General features: G+C 42.7%; 1 protein-coding gene across 2 annotated transcripts; it reads left to right on the forward strand.

Annotated features, from left to right (window-relative positions):
* Nucleotides 1–2657: 2657 nt before the first annotated feature.
* On the forward strand, nucleotides 2658–20578 carry LOC113172347 (TSC22 domain family protein 2-like). Of its 2 annotated transcripts, XM_026375278.1 has the most exons (4): nucleotides 2658–5182; nucleotides 11764–11838; nucleotides 19276–19327; nucleotides 19720–20578. In XM_026375278.1, the coding sequence occupies exons 1-4, from the start codon at nucleotides 3330–3332 to the stop codon at nucleotides 20068–20070; spliced, it is 2331 nt and encodes a 776-aa protein (XP_026231063.1). In that variant the 5' UTR covers nucleotides 2658–3329; the 3' UTR covers nucleotides 20071–20578. The 2 variants fall into 2 exon arrangements, with proteins under 2 accessions (XP_026231063.1, XP_026231064.1); XM_026375279.1 differs by lacking the exon at nucleotides 11764–11838.
* The last annotated feature ends 196 nt before the right edge of the window (nucleotides 20579–20774 follow it).

A 20774-nucleotide genomic window follows, 5' to 3' on the forward strand; every position in this document is an offset into this window, starting at 1 on the left:
TAGCCACTCATTCTTTCATTCATTAAATGTGTTTCGCATCAGGCAGTTCAGTTTTTTATAGCTGAGCAATAACCGTCCGTGCACGCAGAAAACAATCAGCTCTGGCTGACATGTGGCTGATGGATTGCACAAATGATCTAGTCACCTTCCTAAAAGTGCCTATTTAAATTGAATTTAGTAGCAGGAGTCTTCTTTGCAGTGATGGCAATAATTGAGAAAACACGATAATGATAACCAACACAAACACTAATCACAAACAAAACTGTGTTCTATGTTTGTTCATGCACCTGCCATATAACAACCCAAAATGTAAGTAAAATCAATATCAGTAGGGGTTATAATGTAATAAAAGGTTGAATTATTCTCCCTCTTATCTTGTGCCACAGTGAGTTGAGACATTTAGCTCTCTGCTCAGTAGTAGTTCAGTACCATCTTTACGTTGAGAGAACCAGGAGTAAAACCAAACACCTATGCTGGATTTGTAATCCAAATGTAAGAGAGTGCAACCCATTGCTATTACTTATTATTATTTTTATTATTATTATTATTACTAGTAATTTCTTCTTTTCAGGTCAGATAAACCGATAAAAAAACAAATGGTTATCTTACTATAATCCCCAAACCAAAGAGATTTTTCCATTAGTGCCGACTTAGACTTAGTGAGGTACTTTGCAAGCTGGACCTAATGCACACAGCCCTCCACCGTTATTCTGTTGTTTCTTGAGTTAACCTATTTATGGCTCTATTTAAAGAATTTTTTAAAGAATATAATTAAAAACATTGAATAAACGCTTGTGAATTATAATCCCAAATCAGAGGTAGAGTGATAAATGAAAGTAGCCACGGTTGTACTGTCAATTTAGATTTCACTCAAATAATTTAAAACATTACAATTTATTTGTGTGAAATTAATCAATATGTGTTTGTGCAGCCAAGTATAGTACGGTAATTGAACTGGAAAACAAACTCATGTTGCCAATTTTAGCTAATTGTTTTTGAGAAAAGACACATGTTTCACTGTTCCAGCTGTATGATTTACATTGATTTAGTGAGTAGACATTTTTAGATTTGAGGCACAGAATGAAATTAAACAAAACAATGTTAGCTGCAAAATAATCAGGTCAAAGTCAGGCCACAACATGAGACAAAAGTATATGGTCATCTGAATTTACATTTTGCAGACTAATTGCCAGCAAACAGGCATAAAACAATTAAATCCAGGAATATAATTAAATTTAGCTGTTAAACAATTCAAGAGTCAAAAAGGAGTCAGTGGCCACCAGGGGCAGTGCTCTCTGTGCTTTGTGAATATAACCAGTCCCCAGTAGATTTTTGCTAGCGCAGTTGTCATACTTCTATTCTACACACTGTGCATATTAGGCTAGATAGTACTACATACTATACAGTAGTATTTTGCTGTGAGGCTAATATACAGTTTTATCACTTATGTTCAGTTCAGTAACAAGGGAAAAATTCTCAGTGACTATTCAAAAAGGCTGCACATGTTTGATAATAAAAATCCCATCACTATTTCCATAGTTGCCACGACATCATCGGGTTTGCTAATAATAAACTCTAAATTGTTTTTGGAATAAGGCCAATTACAGCACAATTACACAATGGCATTGGAAATGTTGCTCAGAGAGAGCAGACACAGGAAGATTAATACCAGCATCAGATTACAATGCACAGTTATGTCCTGTAATTGATTGTTTAGCCCATAAGCCTCCTAATAAGAGTTAGATAATAGATAAAGTTATCCCAGTCATCAAATGCCATCAGCCTGTAAAACGACTATCTTCTATGGTAGGAGAATGAGCTCCACTGACAGTATCTTGTAGCAGGACAGACTTTATGCCTTATTATTACATATTTATTATTTATTCATACAATACCACATCATGTATCATAGCTGTTATAGACTCATGAGAATCAATTGATCCCCTGTGTATGTTGCAGTTGCATTTATGATTCTGGTAAGTGCCTGCTGTCTACAGTGTATATACCTGCAGTAAAGGGAAATTACAGACACATTTCATGGACAATCGTGCAGGATGTGTTGACGGGACTTGCCCTAATGCACAGTGTACTGTTCCTAATTTATTTTTAAGCCACTCATAATTTCTGTCTGACGCTTTTATAAAATTCTTGTTAAATCTCATAACAGTCAATTTATTTTGTACGACCTACAATACAAAACCAAAATGATGACTATTAAACTGTCAGTGATATAGAACTGATTAATAAATGATGGATGTTGTTCACTAGTCGGCTAATCAGTCATTATACAGTATTAACTTTGTGTTTCAGCATCAGGAGCGCTCTGCCCCAGGGCTCCACAACAGGTTAACCCAGCTCTGCTATTTCGGCTAGACAGAGACTTAATGATCGATACGAAGAAATGCAGATCTTGTTTGGAATGCAAGCTTATATACCAGAGGTGGTGGCGTGGACGGACGTATATTCACTGCCTCAGAATAAAAAAAATCTCATTTACAACAATGCTAACTGTCTTTGCGCGCATTGACTTAAATATTTTCCGAGGGTCCAGTGAAGGCAGCATGAGGGCGATTCTCAAACGTGTTGTACGCAAACATCCTTGCGCAGCCGACCTTCCCACCATGCAGCGCGGTCGCACACAACATAGCCATCTTGTCAAGAGTGACTGAGGGAGGGAGGTAACTGTAGGCGCTGTTTAGACTGTCATTTGTTTCAAAGCGTGACATTTAAGAGACTTTCCCTGGCTCGACCGCAGTTGGATTGAAAATAAGTGTCGCTACTGGACGACTTTAAACTTGTGAAGTGAAGTGAACGGAGTGCTTTTTATGAAGATGTCTCGCATACTTGTTCCGACGTAGGGGGAGTGTACAGCAGTCAGTTGGCTTGACTTGCTAGCTAGCTCAGTGAGTGGAGGGCTGCGGGCCCTTCTCAGCCTAAAGTAGCTCCTGCAGCTGGGCAAGATATTCTCCGACAACGACAATTTGACAACTGCACAACTGGGACATTAGCTGACCGGGCCAGACAGACCGAGAGCTCTGGATTAAACATCATAAGGGCTGGTGGTATCAGTGTCTAAAGCCGCATTGCTGGACAAAACGACACGGAGTGTGGCGTTGCGTTATGAGCTCATGAAACGCAACAGGAGACCGAGAGAGGAAGAGGGATGGCGCAGATTCATCTCGATTATAGTTAGCTAAGCTGCGTGAAATAAATGTAAGTGTGCTGTTTAATATGATCTAACGTTAAGCCTTTAGACGCTGCAGCCAGCTCGTCTCTTTTTCACGGAGGATAAACATAGCCATACGGGACCTGGAAATCAGGCTGTCAAAATGTCGAAAATGCCGGCCAAGAAAAAGAGTTGTTTTCAGATCACAAGTGTGACTCAGGCCCAGGTGGCGGCTATAGGTGCCACCGACGACACGGAGAGTCTGGACGATCCAGACGAGTCACGGACTGAAGACGTGTCGTCGGAAATATACGACATGTCACGGGCAGAGTACGAGCCTACGTGTGACAGTTCATCTGAAGAGGCCCTGAATAATGTTGGAGAGTCAGACGCAGCGAGTGTTGTGGCATCAACACACATAGCTGAGGCCGGTCAGTTGCCTGCTCTGTCGGCCAATCCCATGGAGTTTCAAAAGGTGGGAGTGTCGGGCTCAACTCATGGTGGTCAGCAGCCGCCAGGAATCAGCGTTGCATCTGGCTTGCCCCTTATTACCCAGCCTGGGGCAATCCAGCAACAGCCTGCTCCAGCGGCCACTGCTGGTCAAGCCAGTGTGTCAGCAAACACATCCCAACCTGCTGCAGTGACCAGTGCAGGTCCTCCTCCTGCCGCCTCCACGGTGAGTTGCACTTCACGCTTCAGGGTCATTAAACTTGATCACGGTACCGGAGAACCCTTTCGAAGAGGCAGGTGGACGTGCACAGAGTTTTATGACAAAGACTCTGAGGCCTCCGTTGTTAGCAGGACTGTAGACAGCATTAGGCATTCCAGTACAACACTGGACCCTTCAGACAGAGACAGTGGGCTTGGGCTTACAGGAAGCTCTGTAGTTGCCCCAGCAACACATTCGGGTCAGGGCTTGGGCTCCATGGCGGATGCATCTCTCTCTTCATCCCGCATGCATTCAGTGGAGACATTACCACAGCAACAACAACAAATCCATCATCAAAACTACATTGCCTGTCAACCGGGTGTTAGTGGGTCGACCGTGCAGAGTGCTTTCTCCAGCAGCAAACCCATACCTGTCCCAGCTCAGCCAACGGTAGGAGGTCTCCAGCCTGCTGTTCCCCAGAGCGTGCTGCCTGTCGGACAGAACGGCCTGCCTCAAACTGGTGTCCACATACAGAAGTCCCCCATCATGCCTCCCTCATCTCAACCTATTGTTTACCCTCCCCAGCAGCAACAACAACAGCAACTTCCTAGGGCCCACCAACCGACCAGCCAGTTGCCTGTATTGATACAAAACCAGATGGAGTACTATCAGCAGCAACAGTCTGCTTCCATGCAGCCGGGTCTTTCCACTGGCCAGCCTCTCACAGTCTCCAGTCTCCCTGTGGGACAATTATCTGCTTTGGTCATCCCTCCAGTCTCTGGGGGGCCTTCTGTGCCAACTCAGGTTGGAGATGTTGCTGCAACAGGAGGGGGAACTGTCCCCACTGGACAACCAGCTACTGGCCTCTTGCAGCAGCAGACTGTAGTAATGGGAGGCGTTGGAGGCCCCATACTGGTTGGTGGTTCTACTCTGCAGCAGCAGACTGTGAGTCAGTATGCAACTGTTGGACAGCCTCAACCCCACGTCCTCCACCTTTCATCCTCTATTGTACAAAATGTGCCTGCCACTGCAGTGAGTTCCAGTGTGCCCAGCACTGTGCCCACTGCTGTGCCCAGTGCCTCCAGTGCAGCCATGCCAAATGTGACAACCTCCGGTTTGCCTCCAGTTCAGATACCCCTCAACAAGACTCCAGTGACTTTAGGGATGCAGAGCCTCCCAGCAGCTGGATTTGGACAGGCAGAGGGTGGTGGTGGAAGGAAGTCAGAGGGCCTCATCAATGCACAGTCGCCTGTTGTTTCTGGGAAGGAACTGGTGAAGCCGTTCATACCTGAGAGCCTGCAGCTCACCACACCCACTGTCAACAGCCTGTTAGGAATCCACATACCTGTCGATGGAGAGGAGGATAGGTAATGCATTTCTAAATCTTAAATCTCTCTGTTCTGTGTTCTTTTCCCAGTTGAGCATCATCATCATGCCTGTACATTATTATAATACACACAATCTGAAAAGTCACAGATAGAACACTTCCGGTGCACAGCTGCAAAATAAGGTTGTTACATTTGTGGTCATTAGCAGTGATCACATAGCAAAGGCAATGACTGTTTTAGTGTTGGTCGTTCTGCTTGTCGAATGGACAGGGTTTCCACTTAGTTCAGGAAGGGGGTGGGAGAAGGAAGAGAAATGTTGCACACAGAAAGGAAATATAATATTTGTTGTTTCTCATTAGGGTAAGTCGAGTGTAGCACACTTGGTTTCCCCTATACAGGCAACAACTTGTTAAACGTACACGAGTCCTGTAATTATTCCTTATTACGGGTCTGTATTGGTGGTGCGTGTGTGTGCGCGCGCTCCTTTATGGATGTGTGTGTAAGCAGGTCTAATGTTTCCAACCTTTTCCATCCACTTTAACTGTCACCTCCAGGACAGTATCTGAAGTGATGACAAAGAGCTAGCTAAGCTTTCTGTTAGCTTCAGGCTCCTCAGAGCTTCTGTGTAAATGGGCTGCATGTCTGCTCTTTTAAGAAGTTAATTCCTGCTCTGGAAAATACTTTATAATATAAATATAATATAAACATTGTGGAGCGTGTTTGATTTTGTGTTGCTAATAGCCCCATCAGGCTCCCCTCACAAAAGTTTGCAGAGCATCTTGGAGCACTGACTGAAATAGCTTTGTATTGTAAATATTATATTGCTGAATAATCTAGTAGATAGTATGTAAATATACAAATAGATATGACCCTACTGGACATCTGAGTAGACTTTTAAGGATTAAAATAGGTAAATCTTTTGTTCAGTATTGTTAATATGTCATAATTTGGTTTTGTGTTGTCTATAAATGTCAAAATATGAATATACATATGTGTACACATGACTGATAAGACATGATTTTATGTTTCTCTTATTGTCAGTTAGGTGTCATGACATTTGCTTCCTTTCCAAAGTAATCTTACTTTCAATTCCTGACTCTTAGCTTTGTTTTACTTATAGTAGATGGCATGCATGAGCGGAAGTGATACAGTGCCTGACATCTCTCAGTGGTTTCCATTTACAGTCTTACCAGGCATACCAGAGCAGAGACTAGACTAGGTTTGTGGACTGCAGAACCCTGGCACCTCATTTTTCTTGACATGTGGGTGGACAGACTCTTCAACAGTATTTGAATGTATTTGCTTATCACGTGCACACTGGAAAGTTTACACTTCATATCATAATAAGTTGTTGAGTTTCTGTAACACATATCGGTGGTTTAAGGCTGATGCTACAAATGCTACAACTTTGCTGCTCACAAAGTATGAATCTGAAATATGTTGTGTGTGTACGTGTGATTAAATGCTAATAGAAGCAGAATTATTAAGTTTTTAATGCACAGAATTATTATTTTTTTTAAATTGCACACTCCTCACATAAAGTCATAGGTATTATTTAATAATAAATGACTAAATTAGTAAAGATTTACTTTTTTTATCATTTAAAACACTTTTTGTTTTTGTGACAATGCTTGTCTAATGACGTCAGGCAGTGTGTTTCTGGCGTACCTATGCTTTGTCTATGAGAAGATCCAGCTCCCAGGCTGACTGGGGTGGGCTCTTACGACAGCTAAGCACTATCAGCAGTTGAGCAGTTGTCTTTCCACTGTGCCCCTATTCTGCCGATAAGAGATGTGACAGCGGGGTGTGTCAGCTAACTGTGCTTGTTCTTAGGTTGTGGCCGTTTTCTTTTGCAAGGCAGCACAAGCTTAATGACTCTATATTGTCTTCAAGACCTTCGGACATGGTTAAACACACACACACACCCCTACATGTAGTTATCATGCTTGATCTGCTGTTTGTTTCTTGTTAAACCACTGATGCAGCATCACTGTGCTGCTTTTTTCCAGCCACCCCACTGATTGACTGACAGGCAAGGTATGACAGTTGTTCACATACAGATGAAGTGTTGAATGACATTTCTTTGCACCAGCAACTGCGGTGTGCTGAGAAGAGGTTGAGGAAGCTGAAAAGTGAAACTCCTGCCTCCACCATAACCCCCGCCCCCTGCTTTTTTTTTTATTTTGGGGGGGGGGGGGTTCTACATTTTCATTGCACAGTTTATTTAGTCTGTTACTGCCCCCCTATAGAACACAAAGAAACTTCTCAGTTTTGTCCTTAAATGGGAAATTTCAGAAGCTGATGTCTGTAATATGCATAACACAGAAAGATATATTGCACCAACATGTACCCTCGCACGCATAGTCGTGAAAAGTTGTAGACTTTACACAGGTTGCACAACCTGGAAAAGCTTTCTAGGCCATTGAGTTCCTTCTAAGTTGTGTCCCTTTCTTCCTCCACCCTGTAGTTTTCCCTGCAATTAAAGTAAAATAGAGGAGATATAGAGTAGCGACTGAAGATGTTGTCCTCATACTTAGAATATGATTCGCTTTGCTTAATGGTTCCCATATGACTTTAACAACTGAAGGCGTAAAATAACATCGGTGAACTGTCAAGTTGTAGTTGTAGTCAGAGGGGTTGCTTCTATTTTTCAGAATAATTAGCATCAGTGTACTGCATCTGTAGTCTGTGTGTCATTAAACTCATGCTGGTTGAGGTATGGTTTATTGTCCTCACATAATGGAAGCTTAGGTAGAATTGGACTCCTTGGGAGGTAGGAGAGAGAGTAGAGTCCAGGTCTGCGATGTAGGGGAGCTGCCACTGTGAATTGAGAGGCTCTGTGTGGGTGGATGGGGGTGTGTCTTTAAAAGGGGATGGACTGACTCACTGTGTGACTATGTATGTGTGCTCAGTCCATGCTGGGGGTAGGGTCCACTCATGGAAAGTTGCATGGTGGAGCTTTTGGAGAAATTCACCACCCAACAACCAAGTATGTGGGTGTATGTGACGGAGTCACACAGAGAGATAACGTACTGCTGGGTCTGTCCTCCACTCCTAAGAAGTGACCTCTGGTTTACTGCTGTATCCTGTTTTCAGTCTGAATCCCTCACACTGCTCTCCACCTTCTATTCATTTTATATTTCTTAGTTCACTCCCCGCTTCCGCACCGGGGCTCTGTGGTCATATCATATGACATGTAGTGGGCACATTTTATCCAGAGTTCCTCACAGAGGTAGAAGTACACACATCTTCAGCCTCCGTTGTTCTAAACCGGGCTCCTACAATTAATGTGGCAATACTTCTTGAGCTGTAGATGAACGCCTTGAGTTACAGTTTCTGCTTTTAGCAGTAATGTAACATTCTTCTTTTGTCCTGAGATCTTTATCTACTGACTGTGTAATGTAAGCATTTCTGTGTACACTACTCAAGTTCGTCAGACTCCACTCAGCCCTAAAGCAGCTTTAACATAAAAGATGTATTATTCTTTTGGACTGATGACAGAAGTCTGTGGACTTTGCTTCAGTTTTCACCTGCCCTTCGATTGTTCTGACAGGCTAAACATGTCCAACCCAGTACAAATGTTAATAGCTTGTTTAACTGAGGATGTGCTGTAGATTAGCTTAGCTAAGAATATGTTTATTATCTTGTCTTTTCCTAATGACACTTAGGGGCCTTGAAGGATTACCAAGTACCATTTTTAGTCGTATTGCAAATTTTGCTCTTCACTGATTTTTATCATTAATAATGATGGCCATTATGTGTAATCATTTAAAATTATAGGTTCTTTGGGACATAGTTTTTGCTTGTGAAGAGACAACTCAACAAACATGAAGGGGATTAACTAATTGCATTTTATAATTTTATAATAATAATTTTATAATATAGCTGTGATTAAATTATTATTACAATGGAGAAGTAGGGTTTTAAAAAGAGGTTAAAAATAAAAAAATTAAATTAAAATATATGTATTTATATAACTTGTTTTACATACACCGTCGTATTCCTCACCTGTTTACTCTGCTGAGTAAAATCAGAGAGGTCCTCCTTCAGAGATGATCAGAATGAAAGATATGCCAAATGAAGTTAAAGTTTCAGTTCCCGTCTTGTTTACTTGGTTTCTTTCATTATCTCCAGTTTTGTTTTTTAAGTTTAGGGAAGTTGGCTGCTTAACTCCTGTTCACTTTTCAGAAACTCCCGTTTTTAAGATGTTGATTCTACAGACAGTGCTTGCCTTTGTAACCTGAATGTATTCTATACACAGTAGAGCAGTTTGTGTTTGCTGGTTTCCACCTTGATGGTTCTTGGAATTACCATGTAAATCCCCTGAAAGAAGGGGCTTCTTGGGCAACGATGACCCAGAATCAAGCTGTTAAACTAACCCTTGTTGGGATTGACATTGAGGTCAAGCTTCTCAGTGCTCAAGGAACGTTAGCATCCAAGCTCCTCGTCTCATCTGGTGGCCATGCTGTAATTGTACAGTGGCACTGTGCTCCATCTCCCTAATCTACCACCCAAAACCTGCAGAAGAAAACTCCCACAGGGAAGCTGAAATGTAAATAGCTTTGACCTACTTCTGCTCTGTGGAAGATGGATAGTTGGTGCTGAGAACCTGAAGCCTCATTAGCACCAACAAGTGAGAGCTTTTCAACACGCTCTTAGCCTCTCCTTCTTCCCTCTGCACCCTCTGACTCCAGTTATCCTTGTTAGTCATCTCTCAGTCTTAGCAGAGAAGAGTAGAAGAGAAAACGCAAGACATCCAAGTTGATAAAATCGCAGTACTGGGGTTTTCACTTGGTACCTTTTTAGCTTTCACAACACTAGTCTTTAGTTAAGTGTCAACTTTGACGGGACCTCCGGTGGAGCCTATGCATCACGCCTCTGCAACACCAAGCAGAAGTAAAAATGTACTTTGACACCTTTTTTGTTTTTATGGTACTTTCACTCTTTCTTCTGTTTGCCCCTCTTGCACACCACCACCACCACAACTACCACCACCACCACCTCCTCCACTTAGGGCTGCTGTGGGTTTACACATGCTTGAGGAGTTAGTAAGGCTATTATGAGGTTTAACACCATGAAACTCAACTGGGCACTGGATTGCAGCACAGGCACATTGAAAGGGTGGTGGGGGTGGTTGGGAGTGTCATGCACTGGCATGCACTGGCTAGATGTGACATCAGCAAGTAAGAATTGACCAAAAGGTTATCTTCAGGCTGCCAGGTCATACGTTTGCTAGCTATTGTTTTTTCGGGTTAGTTTATGAGCATTAAGAGGGAGGTTTAGGAAGAGAAAAGGGGATTTTTGTTTCTCTTGAGTGTACTTATCTGGTTGTATCTTCCCTCTCTTTGACCTCCTCAGACTTGATAATATGGGGTTTATAGAGAAGACAGCATTTTCACCACTGCTGCACACTATTAACTGGATGTTTTACAAAGGAAGGCTTTCATAAATGGTTATTGACATGTTACATTTTAGACTTACAAAGAGAGCCATTGAGAGCTGAGTGTTTGCTACTTGAAAACAGGGAATGATGACTCCTCCAATTCTTACCTCATTCATGAAGGGGTTGCTGGACTGGACTCATAAGTCATCTGACCTTGATGATTTCAGCTGATAGCTAACTTGTATAGAGCTCTCAGTTTTGGCCATAGAGGAAAACAAGGTTTTCTGTGGAGGTGTGTGCTAGCCACACGTGTCCATGTGTGGAGGTTTTTCTTGCGTCCTTGCTTGCAAAGTAAAATTAAGCAGGAGGCATAGGAGGAGTTTTGTGAGAGTGTTTAGTCATGAGGTAATGTGACAAAGGGAGTTTGTGCCAGAAATTTCTAGGAAAAAAAGCCTTGGCTGCTTTAATATTCACACACATGCTGTAAATCAACACCTCGTTTCCCTGCACAGTTTGTGTGTGTGTGTGTGTGTGTGTGTGTGTGTACGCGTATGTGAATGTGCATTTATATGTGTGTAAATGTAATACATGGGCTACAAGTAGATGAAGTGTGTGTGTGTGTGTGTGTGTGTGTGTGTGTGTGTGTGTGTGTGTATGTGTGTGTAGGGGCCAGAGCAGGGATTTCCTTCCCCCTTTCCGACATACATCCCCTGGCATAGAACACAGTGTACTAGCTAATCACCAGGAATATAGGGGGTACAATTGGTTTCTTCAATAGGACAGTATTTAAAGCCTAAAGTCGTTAACTCAGAATAAACTAGTAATTTCTACAAAGGTCTATTGAAAAGACCTTTTTAAGTCAGTTTACTTTTCAGACTGCATTTAGTTGTGGGGAAAAACAACCTAATCACGAGTGATGTCTAACATGCTGTAGGTGAATGGTCTGAGGCCCTTAAAGTTTGTGAAGCTGTCCCCACCTTTGAATAGACAGACCTGTGTTTAGATGGAGACCCCCTTTCCCCTGGCCACTTTGCTTCGCTCTGTTTGAATGCCTCATATATTTCAGTGAAACCTTAGAGCCTTCTCTCCAGCCAACTTAACCACGAGCGAAGGAGAGAGGATAACGTTGCGCAAGTAAACATTTCTAGGAATCACAACTTTAGACTGCTTTCACTATTTCAACTCTTCTCTATCTCTTCTCTCTCTCTCTCTCTTCCCCTGAATGTGGTTGACACAGGAACCCCTCCAAGGCTTTCTACCAGGCCTTCCAGTCTGGGAGCAGAATAAGAGACTCAAAGGCCATCAGTGATAGGTACAGTACTGTGCTGGATTGGGCTGGACAGGACTGCAAGAGTGTAACAACATGTGTGCAGTGTTCAGTAGCAGTGAGCTTTGCTTTCTCCACGTGCATGGATTGAGTTTGGAAACAAAGCTTGGCAGCAAGCTCAGGGCTGGCCAAAAGACTTCTCAACATCTCAGTCTCTGTTTTCTTTCTGTCTCTCTGTGGGCTTTTTTTTTTCCCCAACACTCTTTTTTTCTGTAACTTTATATATTGTCTCTGTCACTTAAAAATTCCAGTTAGTTTACTGTCTGTGTTATTTTCATTGCTTTGGCCACATCTGTAACATCTGAAGTTAACAACTTTATTCCTCATGTTGGCGCAGAGACAAAACAATAGCACAGAGTCCAATAGGGCAAACAACACAAGTAGAAACCGATTAAACTGGGCTTCAACTGACTATTGGTTTTATCATCACATTATCTGAACAAGATCTTCAAAAAGCTAATTGACTTCCTTTTGCAACACCTTACAGCTCCTCCTGCTGGATTGATTCACAGTTATAATTTCTATGACAATTTCCTGAATTCCATTGAGCTTTTGATTTTCTTTCTGTTTGCCCAAAAGTAAGTCTGCATCAATATCAGCGTACAGATCGCTTTTCTAATGATCTCTGGAGAATCAGTTTCACACACTGCCTGAAGTCTGGGTAGTAGATCCTGAGTGTCCAGGAGCAGGACATGGTGCAGCTGATAGGGACATTTGTGTTGTCACATACAGTTCCCCTGGATAATGTTCATGGTTGCAGTGCATGTCTGTTGGTCGAACAACAAAGACCACAGTAATGTGCACTGCTGAATTTATATCTTACTCTCAATGCTCCTTTTTGTATTGAGTGACAAAACAAGACATTTAAAGCTGCCGTTGCCTCGGGTCTTTTAACATTTTCATGTTAAGACACAGTTTTTTTACTTTTTTATTTTTCAGATGGTGGTTGATGGATTAATTGCGAAAGTAATCAGATTAATGGACAATGAAAATAATTGTTAATTGCCACAGCTGAATCTAATAATTGGAGCTGTAAAAATCCATCCCTGCCTCTTTATCCAACAGCTAATCCTGAAAAAAAAAAACACTGGTCTGGACTCCATTCTAGTGATGATAACCTTTTTGTTTAGTTGTGAATAGAAAATGGCCAAAACTCTGAAAAAAACACTGTGTCGCTTTTCACCTTAAAGCAGATCAAAGAGGCTGAGGAGTGTATGCATGGTGTTTGTAACACTGCACCTAAATAACAAACTCTCTCTATTTCTGTCCAATGATGTTGATTCATTTCAGTGACTTTTTGAATTTATCATGTAGTTGTTGCGTTGATAAATGACAGTGTGGTATGTGGACTCATACAGACACTTGACAGAGAGAAACTCCCCTGTCACTGCATAATGAGCGTGCGCCTTCAAAAGCACTGAATATATTTCTGATGCCTTCCACAAAATTGAAAAGAGAAGCACATGAAACCAGATCTGAGTGACAGGAAATGAAACTGTTTTAGAGAAATATACAGCTGATGCACACCAGCCACCAAGGCACCGCACACGCACACACAAACATGCCCACAATAACAATAATAATAATAATAATTTAAATCTAGTCAGAGTAGCAGAATGTGAAGATGACACAGATAGCGCTGTGAATGAACCCCTTCTTCACTTTTGTGACGGGTTAAAGTTCAAACTCTGTTTGGTAGAGCTTGGCGATGGCCTGTGGTTTTAATGCCTAATATGTCAATTTTTTTTAACCGTTATAAGTCAAGTTAGATATTAAGTAAGTTAGAAACTGACTTTAAAGGTTCTTCAGAATTATTAGGTGTTGTATGAAAATGTATTTGATGACATGATACGGTCTGCTTATATACTAATCATACTTTTCCTGCAATGTAGAAAAATTGGTATGAGGATTGTATTTTATACATACACTCCCCTCTAAAAGTATTGGAGAAGTGAGGCCAGTTCCTTTATTTTTGCTGTAGACTGGAAACATTTGGGTTTGACATCAAAAGATGAATTTGACACAAAAGATCAACATTTCAGCTTTTATTTCCAGGTGTTTACATCTGGATCTGATACACGACTATTTTATGTGAGCAAAAGAATTTGAAAATGTGACAGGTGTTGTGTTGTTCAGATTTGAGTTTTGCCTGTTCAAACTGCATTTATAGTAAAGACGTTAAACCAACATGAAAATCGGAGACCACTCTATGGGTGAAAAACAAGCAATTGTGAAGCTGAGAGAAGATGTAAAATCAACCAGAGCCATTACACAAACATTGGCTATAGCCAGAAGAAAGAAACCACTGGTGCACTAAGTAACAGATGTTTATCAAAGGCAAGAAGTGGAAGGTTTTAGACTGGACAAGTCAGTCTCCAGACTTAAACCCTATAGAGCATTTCACCTGCTAAAATAAGCAGGACTACAGGGAGTAACCCCCCAAAACAAACCACAATGGAAAGAGGCTGTAGTGAAAGCCTGGGAAAGCATCACAGAAGAAGAATGCAAAAGTTGGGTGATGTCAAGGAAAAATAAGGGCACTGGTTTTACTTATGCAATACTTTTGGAGGATAGTGTACATGTTTATGTTTTTCACTTTTCCATGATATCATTAACTTTTGAACTTAAAATGTACATAAAGTGCTGATATTCAGGGATTCAAGTTGCTTGAATTTCTACAAGCCCAAGTACCAAAGTGCTACTTTTTAGTTCAAATGCAACCAAAACTGATCTACAGACAATGATAATTATGAATTATTGTGTGTAAATATTGAAAATATATACAGTTGCCATTGTTACGTAGTTATTCTTAGCACTTCCCCGTTTTACTCTCTGCCGGCTGTCTTTTGATGTGCACAGCTCTTCCATGTAACACTGTTGGAAATCGGTTATCTGAGTGTTAAAAGGACTTGCTTTATACTTTCCAGTATAAGTTTTACTTTGCATAGAAAAATAAGGTGTAGAACATGCACTTTCAACTTACAGGTATCTGTGTCACAAGTGTCTAGTTAAGATTGACTTGTGCACCTGTTGTCCTTGGGCATACGATCGGCCTCGCCTCTAAAGCTCTGAACTTGTCTTATCATGTCTTGAGCCACGTTCAAAAGACTGCTGACGGAAACCTACTGCTCTTAAACATGCCAGAGGCGATGAATGACAACTATTTGATGCTCCGATGAGTTATTCACCCTCACCGCCCTACTTTGCCTCCACAACTGTAAACTTTTCAGCCTCTAATGGACTTTTTATTGACATTCCTATTTTACAGTGGACACTGTAAGGCAACACCGAACTCTACTCGGAGCTTATAAACATCAGTCGTGTTAATGTAGAAAGTAAAGTTTACAGCGCCATTGGTTGCATAATCAGTGACAGATAAATTCAAACCCCCTATAGCATTCAGTCTCACCATGGTCCAGCCGGCAGGCCTGTAGGACTCCACATCACCTACAATGGTAGTTATATACTGTTTGTTTTCTGATGGTGGTATTTTCGAAAGCAGGCGCTCAGTCAATTCTTGGCTTTGACATCTAGAGGCTTAAATAAGATCATGTGTGTCAGGAGTGACGAGCTGTGCTTCAACCAGGCACACTCGCTCTATTGAGTTCCAAAACACTATTCACTCATGCTGCCGTTTCCAAATTCTCCCCCCCAGTGCCAGTTGTTCCTGGAAGTTCTACTTGAAGTACCAGATGGTGTCCTAATATGGCTTTGACTTGATTGTTATTCCTGCCTGCCTCAGTGTAACTAGTGCATTTACAGCTGAAGTCAGCCGCACAAGCCACCATGACTTACCACTTTCACTCTGCAGGAAGCTGAACTGTCATTGTTACTGTGTCTCGACTCTGTAAGAATCCATCTTAAAGACTTTGAGAAGTATTTTTGCGTTGCTGATATTTTCCAGTTTCAGTAGGTTAAAACCCTGTTTTGTCAAACACCGTTGAGTTTTTCCTCTCCTCTTATCCCCTCGTTTGAACTCAGTGGTCTCATCCCATCTCACTGTTGCCTGTGCTGAAGCCAGCTGGAGGAAAACCTACAGCGAGGTTTTTCAGTCGTTACGACGGGCAACAACAGTATCAGTTTCAAGCTTGGATACAACAGTGAGTAGAGCTAGAACTAAAACAAAAACACCTGCAACTACACTGTCTGTCCAAAAAAAAAAGTCACCACCTGGATTTGACTAAGCAAATAGAGCCTCCAATTAAATAACTATTGTATGGATGGTTATTTTTTTAGCTGCCAACACGTTATTTAACCCCAACTGATGCAATGAGTAGCTTCTCATTTCTTAAAGAAACATGTCTGAAGACACATCCTGTGTTCGTGGAAGAGATGTTAATCATTTTTACAAGAGTCACATTATTGGCACGAATCAAGCTAAGAAAACATTTAAGGGGATTGCTGAAACTACTAAAACTAAGAACTGTGCAATAGAAGAAGGTCATGTGGTCTGATGAGTCCAGATTTACCCTGTTCCAGAGTGATGGTTGCATCAGGGTAAGATGAGAGGCTGGTGAAGTGATGCACCCGTCATTTCTAGTGCCAATCGTACAAGCCTGTGGGGGCAGTGCCATGATCTGGGGTTGCTGCAGTTAGTCAGGTCGAGGTTCAGCAACGTTATGTGTCCAAAGAATAAATGCAGTGTATTTTGATAACTTATTTTTAAAGTGGCAGTGTGTAGATTACACAGAGCATCAGCAACAGCGTCCTCTGTGACCATGTGTGGTAATTACAGGACGATGGCACATTTTCATTGGCTCAGGCATTGGGAAGGGTTTTCCTCAGCTGAGTAGAACTCAAGCCACCATTTGTCACTTGTTTGGTCGCCTGACGATCTCTTTTCTTCTTAGTTGTGAAGCAACTCCAGATGCTCCAGTTGTTGGTGGCTCTTCCATTTGCCCCCAAAATGTTTGTGTTCTTCCCTCCTTCCTTGTTGTTTTTGTATTTTATGGTGGCAGGCAAACGGTAGAGACTCACCAGCACATCACCTACAGCTATAGAGTGCGTGTGGCTGAGAGAGTTTGGTCAAGTATTTACTTCTAACTGATTAGTGCATGAAGTACTGTTCACACTATGTTGAGATATGTTTTGTTGGTAAGATGTTTTTGTCCTCTGTACTGTCTGTAGCCACTGATGAAGCAACACGGGTGTAGCCCACAGACTCCACTCAGCCTCTGGGCACAGGCCTATTGAAAACTCCTGCATGGGAGTAAATCTATAGGAGGGCCTGTGTGAGACGCCTTGACTAAATGAAATACATGTTTGCGCTGGGTGAAGCAGAGGTTGATGCAGTCTGTTTTTTTTTTTTTCTTTAAACAACACATGGTTATGTAACCATTCTTGGGAGGGGGGGTCCCATAATGTGGTCTCTGAGGGACAGAAAGATCTACTAATGAGTAAGTAGTGACAACTGAAATGTGCATTCTTGGTTTTAATTTATTTCTTGAAGTGATGGGCGTGTGTGCATCCTACTCGGTACAAGTTCGTTGAGTGATGTACTTGAATGTAACTCATGTCTCTTTGTCGTGTCTGACAGAGATCAAACGCTGTAGTGCAGGTCAGGGGACGTGAGTGACATTGTTTCATAGCAGCAGAGGTATGGGGAACATTCCCTCCCCCGGTGCAGGCTGCTGATAGCAATCAGCTGAGTGCTTCCTCTGGCCTCACACACGCACTGTACATTCAAATGGTGCGGAGGAAGAGAACATTTTGTCCTGAGGGGGAGTGTGTGGTCAACCTGGTGTCGACACCTTTCTGCCACACGGTGGCATTGGTCTTAAAGTCTGTAAAACTAAGCTCTGAGCTTTTATGTCACCTCGTTTCTTATTAGAGCCTAATCGATGTTGGATTCCAGGATCAGTATCAGCACGTTCGCTTGTCAAAGAGTTAAGACTCGCGTCTACTTTTCTGTGCTGTCTGCTGGGTACACAGTGGCGACACCGTTTTCACATGACATGAAACACACCATGAGGTTTTGTTTGAACTGTCTGAGATGTTCAAGGTCTTCACTGGATGAATCCTAGAGACTTCAGAGATCACTAAGCGTTTTCAATACTTCAGACCACAACATTTAGTGGATGATATAATGGCTCCCAGACTTCACCTCTAGCACCACCAGCAGGACAAAACTCTCTTTTTTTTGCCTCACAGTTTAAATCACAGTGAAAAAATAGCATTTATTTCTTGAATAATAGTTTTTTAAGAATACAGAACCTCAATGTAATTTACACACATTTATTAGTGCTAATGAAGGGCAGCTGGTTGCTGTTTTAGATTAAGTTCAATTAATAAGACTGGCAGACTGGGGTTTGGATCCTGGCTGTGGTCCACCTCTAGTAGGGGTCAGACAAGTTCTCTTAGACAAGACCTCCTTACCCTCACCCTGCCTTTGTGCCTCTGTACCTCACTTTAAGTCACTTTGGATAAAAGCATCTGCTAGATGCCTAAATGTGAATGTAATGACCTCTCCTCTACACATTACAGTCCCCAACCGGGCAGACCCTGAAATAATGTCTGAGACGTCTCCCCGCCTCCTGCCAGTCCCCCCCCCCTCACTCCTCCACCCGTCGGTTCATGTTTCATTATCATGCATGTGCTCACAGTTGACCCGCTACACCGCCTCCGGTTCGCTCCGGTGACCCTCTTTCCGCGGAGACCGCTATAGCTCCTGCAGCAGTCGGCGCCATGCCGTGCACGTTTTCCTACAGACCACCGTGCTGCTCCGCGGCCCCGGGGCCGGCGAGGCGCACGACCTGCGACCTGCTGCTCTGCTGTCGGACCCGCCGCAGGTAACGACGGCGGCCGCTGCTCCGCACCGCTTGCACACATCCTGCAGAGAGTGCGCAGAGTGTGCGCAAAGTGCGCCGGAGGCCATTTGTGATGCATTTAGGAGTCGATGGGACAAACAGGGTTATCATAGCTATAGACTCACTATATGTGCGGACTAACCTCTTGTTTTCTGTGCATGTTTCTACTTGCTGGGGTTGCTGGTAGTTTGCCTTTACAGACTCCTACAGTGCATGTGTTTCATGAATTGGTCTGCACCAAGTTAAACCTGTTGCCTGCTGCCCAGCTTCTCACATTTCTCCTGTAAACTCAGTGACCTGACCTAGATTGGATCTATAATGTACTACATGGCTTGATCCAGACTGGGGACAGCTCATTTTATATAAGCTGGCCTAGATTCTCCTGCTGAGCTGGTGGCAGGTAGTCTTTGTCTGCCTTTCCCCAGATGTTAGGTTGATATTATATTTATGGTGGTTTCTTGCCACACTGATGATTCTTGGTGAGCTTCTTACTTTCTGACATTTTCTTCCATTGTTACATGTTGGGGATCAGACGAGAAAGCTGAAAACCTCCCTCGGAGGTTTTGAATCTTGAAACCAATGCTATTAATTCTAATGTCTCTTTTTTTCTTTACAGTGCCTCTGGAACCAATGTTGTTGCCATTGATAATAAAATTGAACAGGCTATGGTGAGTAATTAATTTACTATTGATCATTTACGCTTTCACTTTTTAGTAAGTAGGTATTTCATTAGCTGGAAAGACTGGAAACAGAGTCTATACACACACACTCCGTATCTGCTGATTTGAAGTCATTTGGATTAACCTTTACTTTTTAATATTCCCAGTAGTTCCTGCATCCGACTCTCATCCCGTTCTTATTTGAATGTTTTTGAGAACTGTCATGCTGTGTTTATCTTTGCCTTGAGCATAAACACACACTGAATATACTAGTGCGATGAGTAAATGAAGAACTTTTCTTGAGCCTCACTCTGACGTCCTCGTCTGCCTCTCTGTATGACTCCTCCCGGTATGTTTTTAACTCAGTGGCACGTTTCACATCATGCTCTCCTCTCCTGTAGGACCTGGTGAAAAGCCATCTGATGTATGCAGTGCGGGAAGAAGTGGAGGTTTTGAAAGAGCAGATCAAGGAGCTGTTTGAGAGGAACTCTGTGCTGGAGAGGGAGAACGCTGTGTTGAAATCTTTGGCCAACAACGAGCAGCTGTCTCAGCTGTCCACCCAGTCGGCCGCCATGCCTCCCCAGCAAGGACTCAGCCAGCCTCAACAACAGGCCCAGCCTCCACTTCAAGTTCAGCCTCAGCCACAATCACACCCCCAGCTCCAGCACCTCCCCAAACCCCAGCCGCTCCAGACTCAGCCTCAGCTTGACCCCGGCCAACAACAACTGCAACCCAACGTCACCTCCGCTTGAAGTGCATCTGTCCTGCCTTGTTCTGGATGGGGTGGGGGTGGGGGGAAGAAGAGCATTTTCTCTACAACTTATTACAATTAGTGTATGTGAAATAAAAAAGAAAACAAACTTCTTAGCCACCAGCTTGACCACAAAGTACAGTGCTTGTGTGTGAGGGAAGGGTGTGACTGTGAATCGGTGTTGGACTGTAAGTGTGTATGCATCTGTACTGTGGGCCTTTCCAGTGTTAATGCAATCATCGAGAAGAGACAGAGAGAAAGAGAGAGAGAGAGAGTGTGTGTGTGTGTGTGCGTGTGTGTGTGTAGACAGAGTATCAGGGAAGGTGGGGGTGTTTTCATCTTGGCCATGTTCCCACATCGGTTGACATGCTGGGTCCAGCTTGTGTAGAGGATGTCCTTTCTTGGATCGAGCCCCGAGCCAAACCACCCTGTGACCTGACCTGAAATCTGTTGGAATGGTTTTTGGAAAGGGAGGTTGTTTTTTTTTTTTTTTTTGCCTCAAACAAGGGACAAATGGGAGTGATTATCAAAAAAAAAAAAAGAAAAAAAAAGAGAGAGAGAGTGATTATTTTTTTAAATGAGATAATCGAGTGGGTAAAGGGGTATTTTTTAGCTTTGCTGTTTCACGTTGTGAAGTAAGAAATGGGAGAGAGTCTGTTTTTCGGAGCGCCACACCGCTGCCGTTACATTTACATCAAGTCCAAC

Source organism: Anabas testudineus, chromosome 17, assembly GCF_900324465.2.
Source record: "Anabas testudineus chromosome 17, fAnaTes1.2, whole genome shotgun sequence".
Classification (NCBI taxonomy): Eukaryota; Metazoa; Chordata; class Actinopteri; order Anabantiformes; family Anabantidae; genus Anabas; species Anabas testudineus.

What these genes read in the sequence shown, in the direction of transcription:
- LOC113172347 (XM_026375278.1), top strand. Translation starts at nt 3,330, where the DNA reads ATGTCGAAAATGCCGGCCAAGAAAAAGAGTTGTTTTCAGATCACAAGT. An exon ending in TCAAAGGCCATCAGTGATAG is followed by an intron (nt 11,839 to 19,275) that starts GTACAGTACTGT and finishes TTTTCTTTACAG; the next exon opens with TGCCTCTGGAACCAATGTTG. An exon ending in ATAAAATTGAACAGGCTATG is followed by an intron (nt 19,328 to 19,719) that starts GTGAGTAATTAA and finishes CCTCTCCTGTAG; the next exon opens with GACCTGGTGAAAAGCCATCT.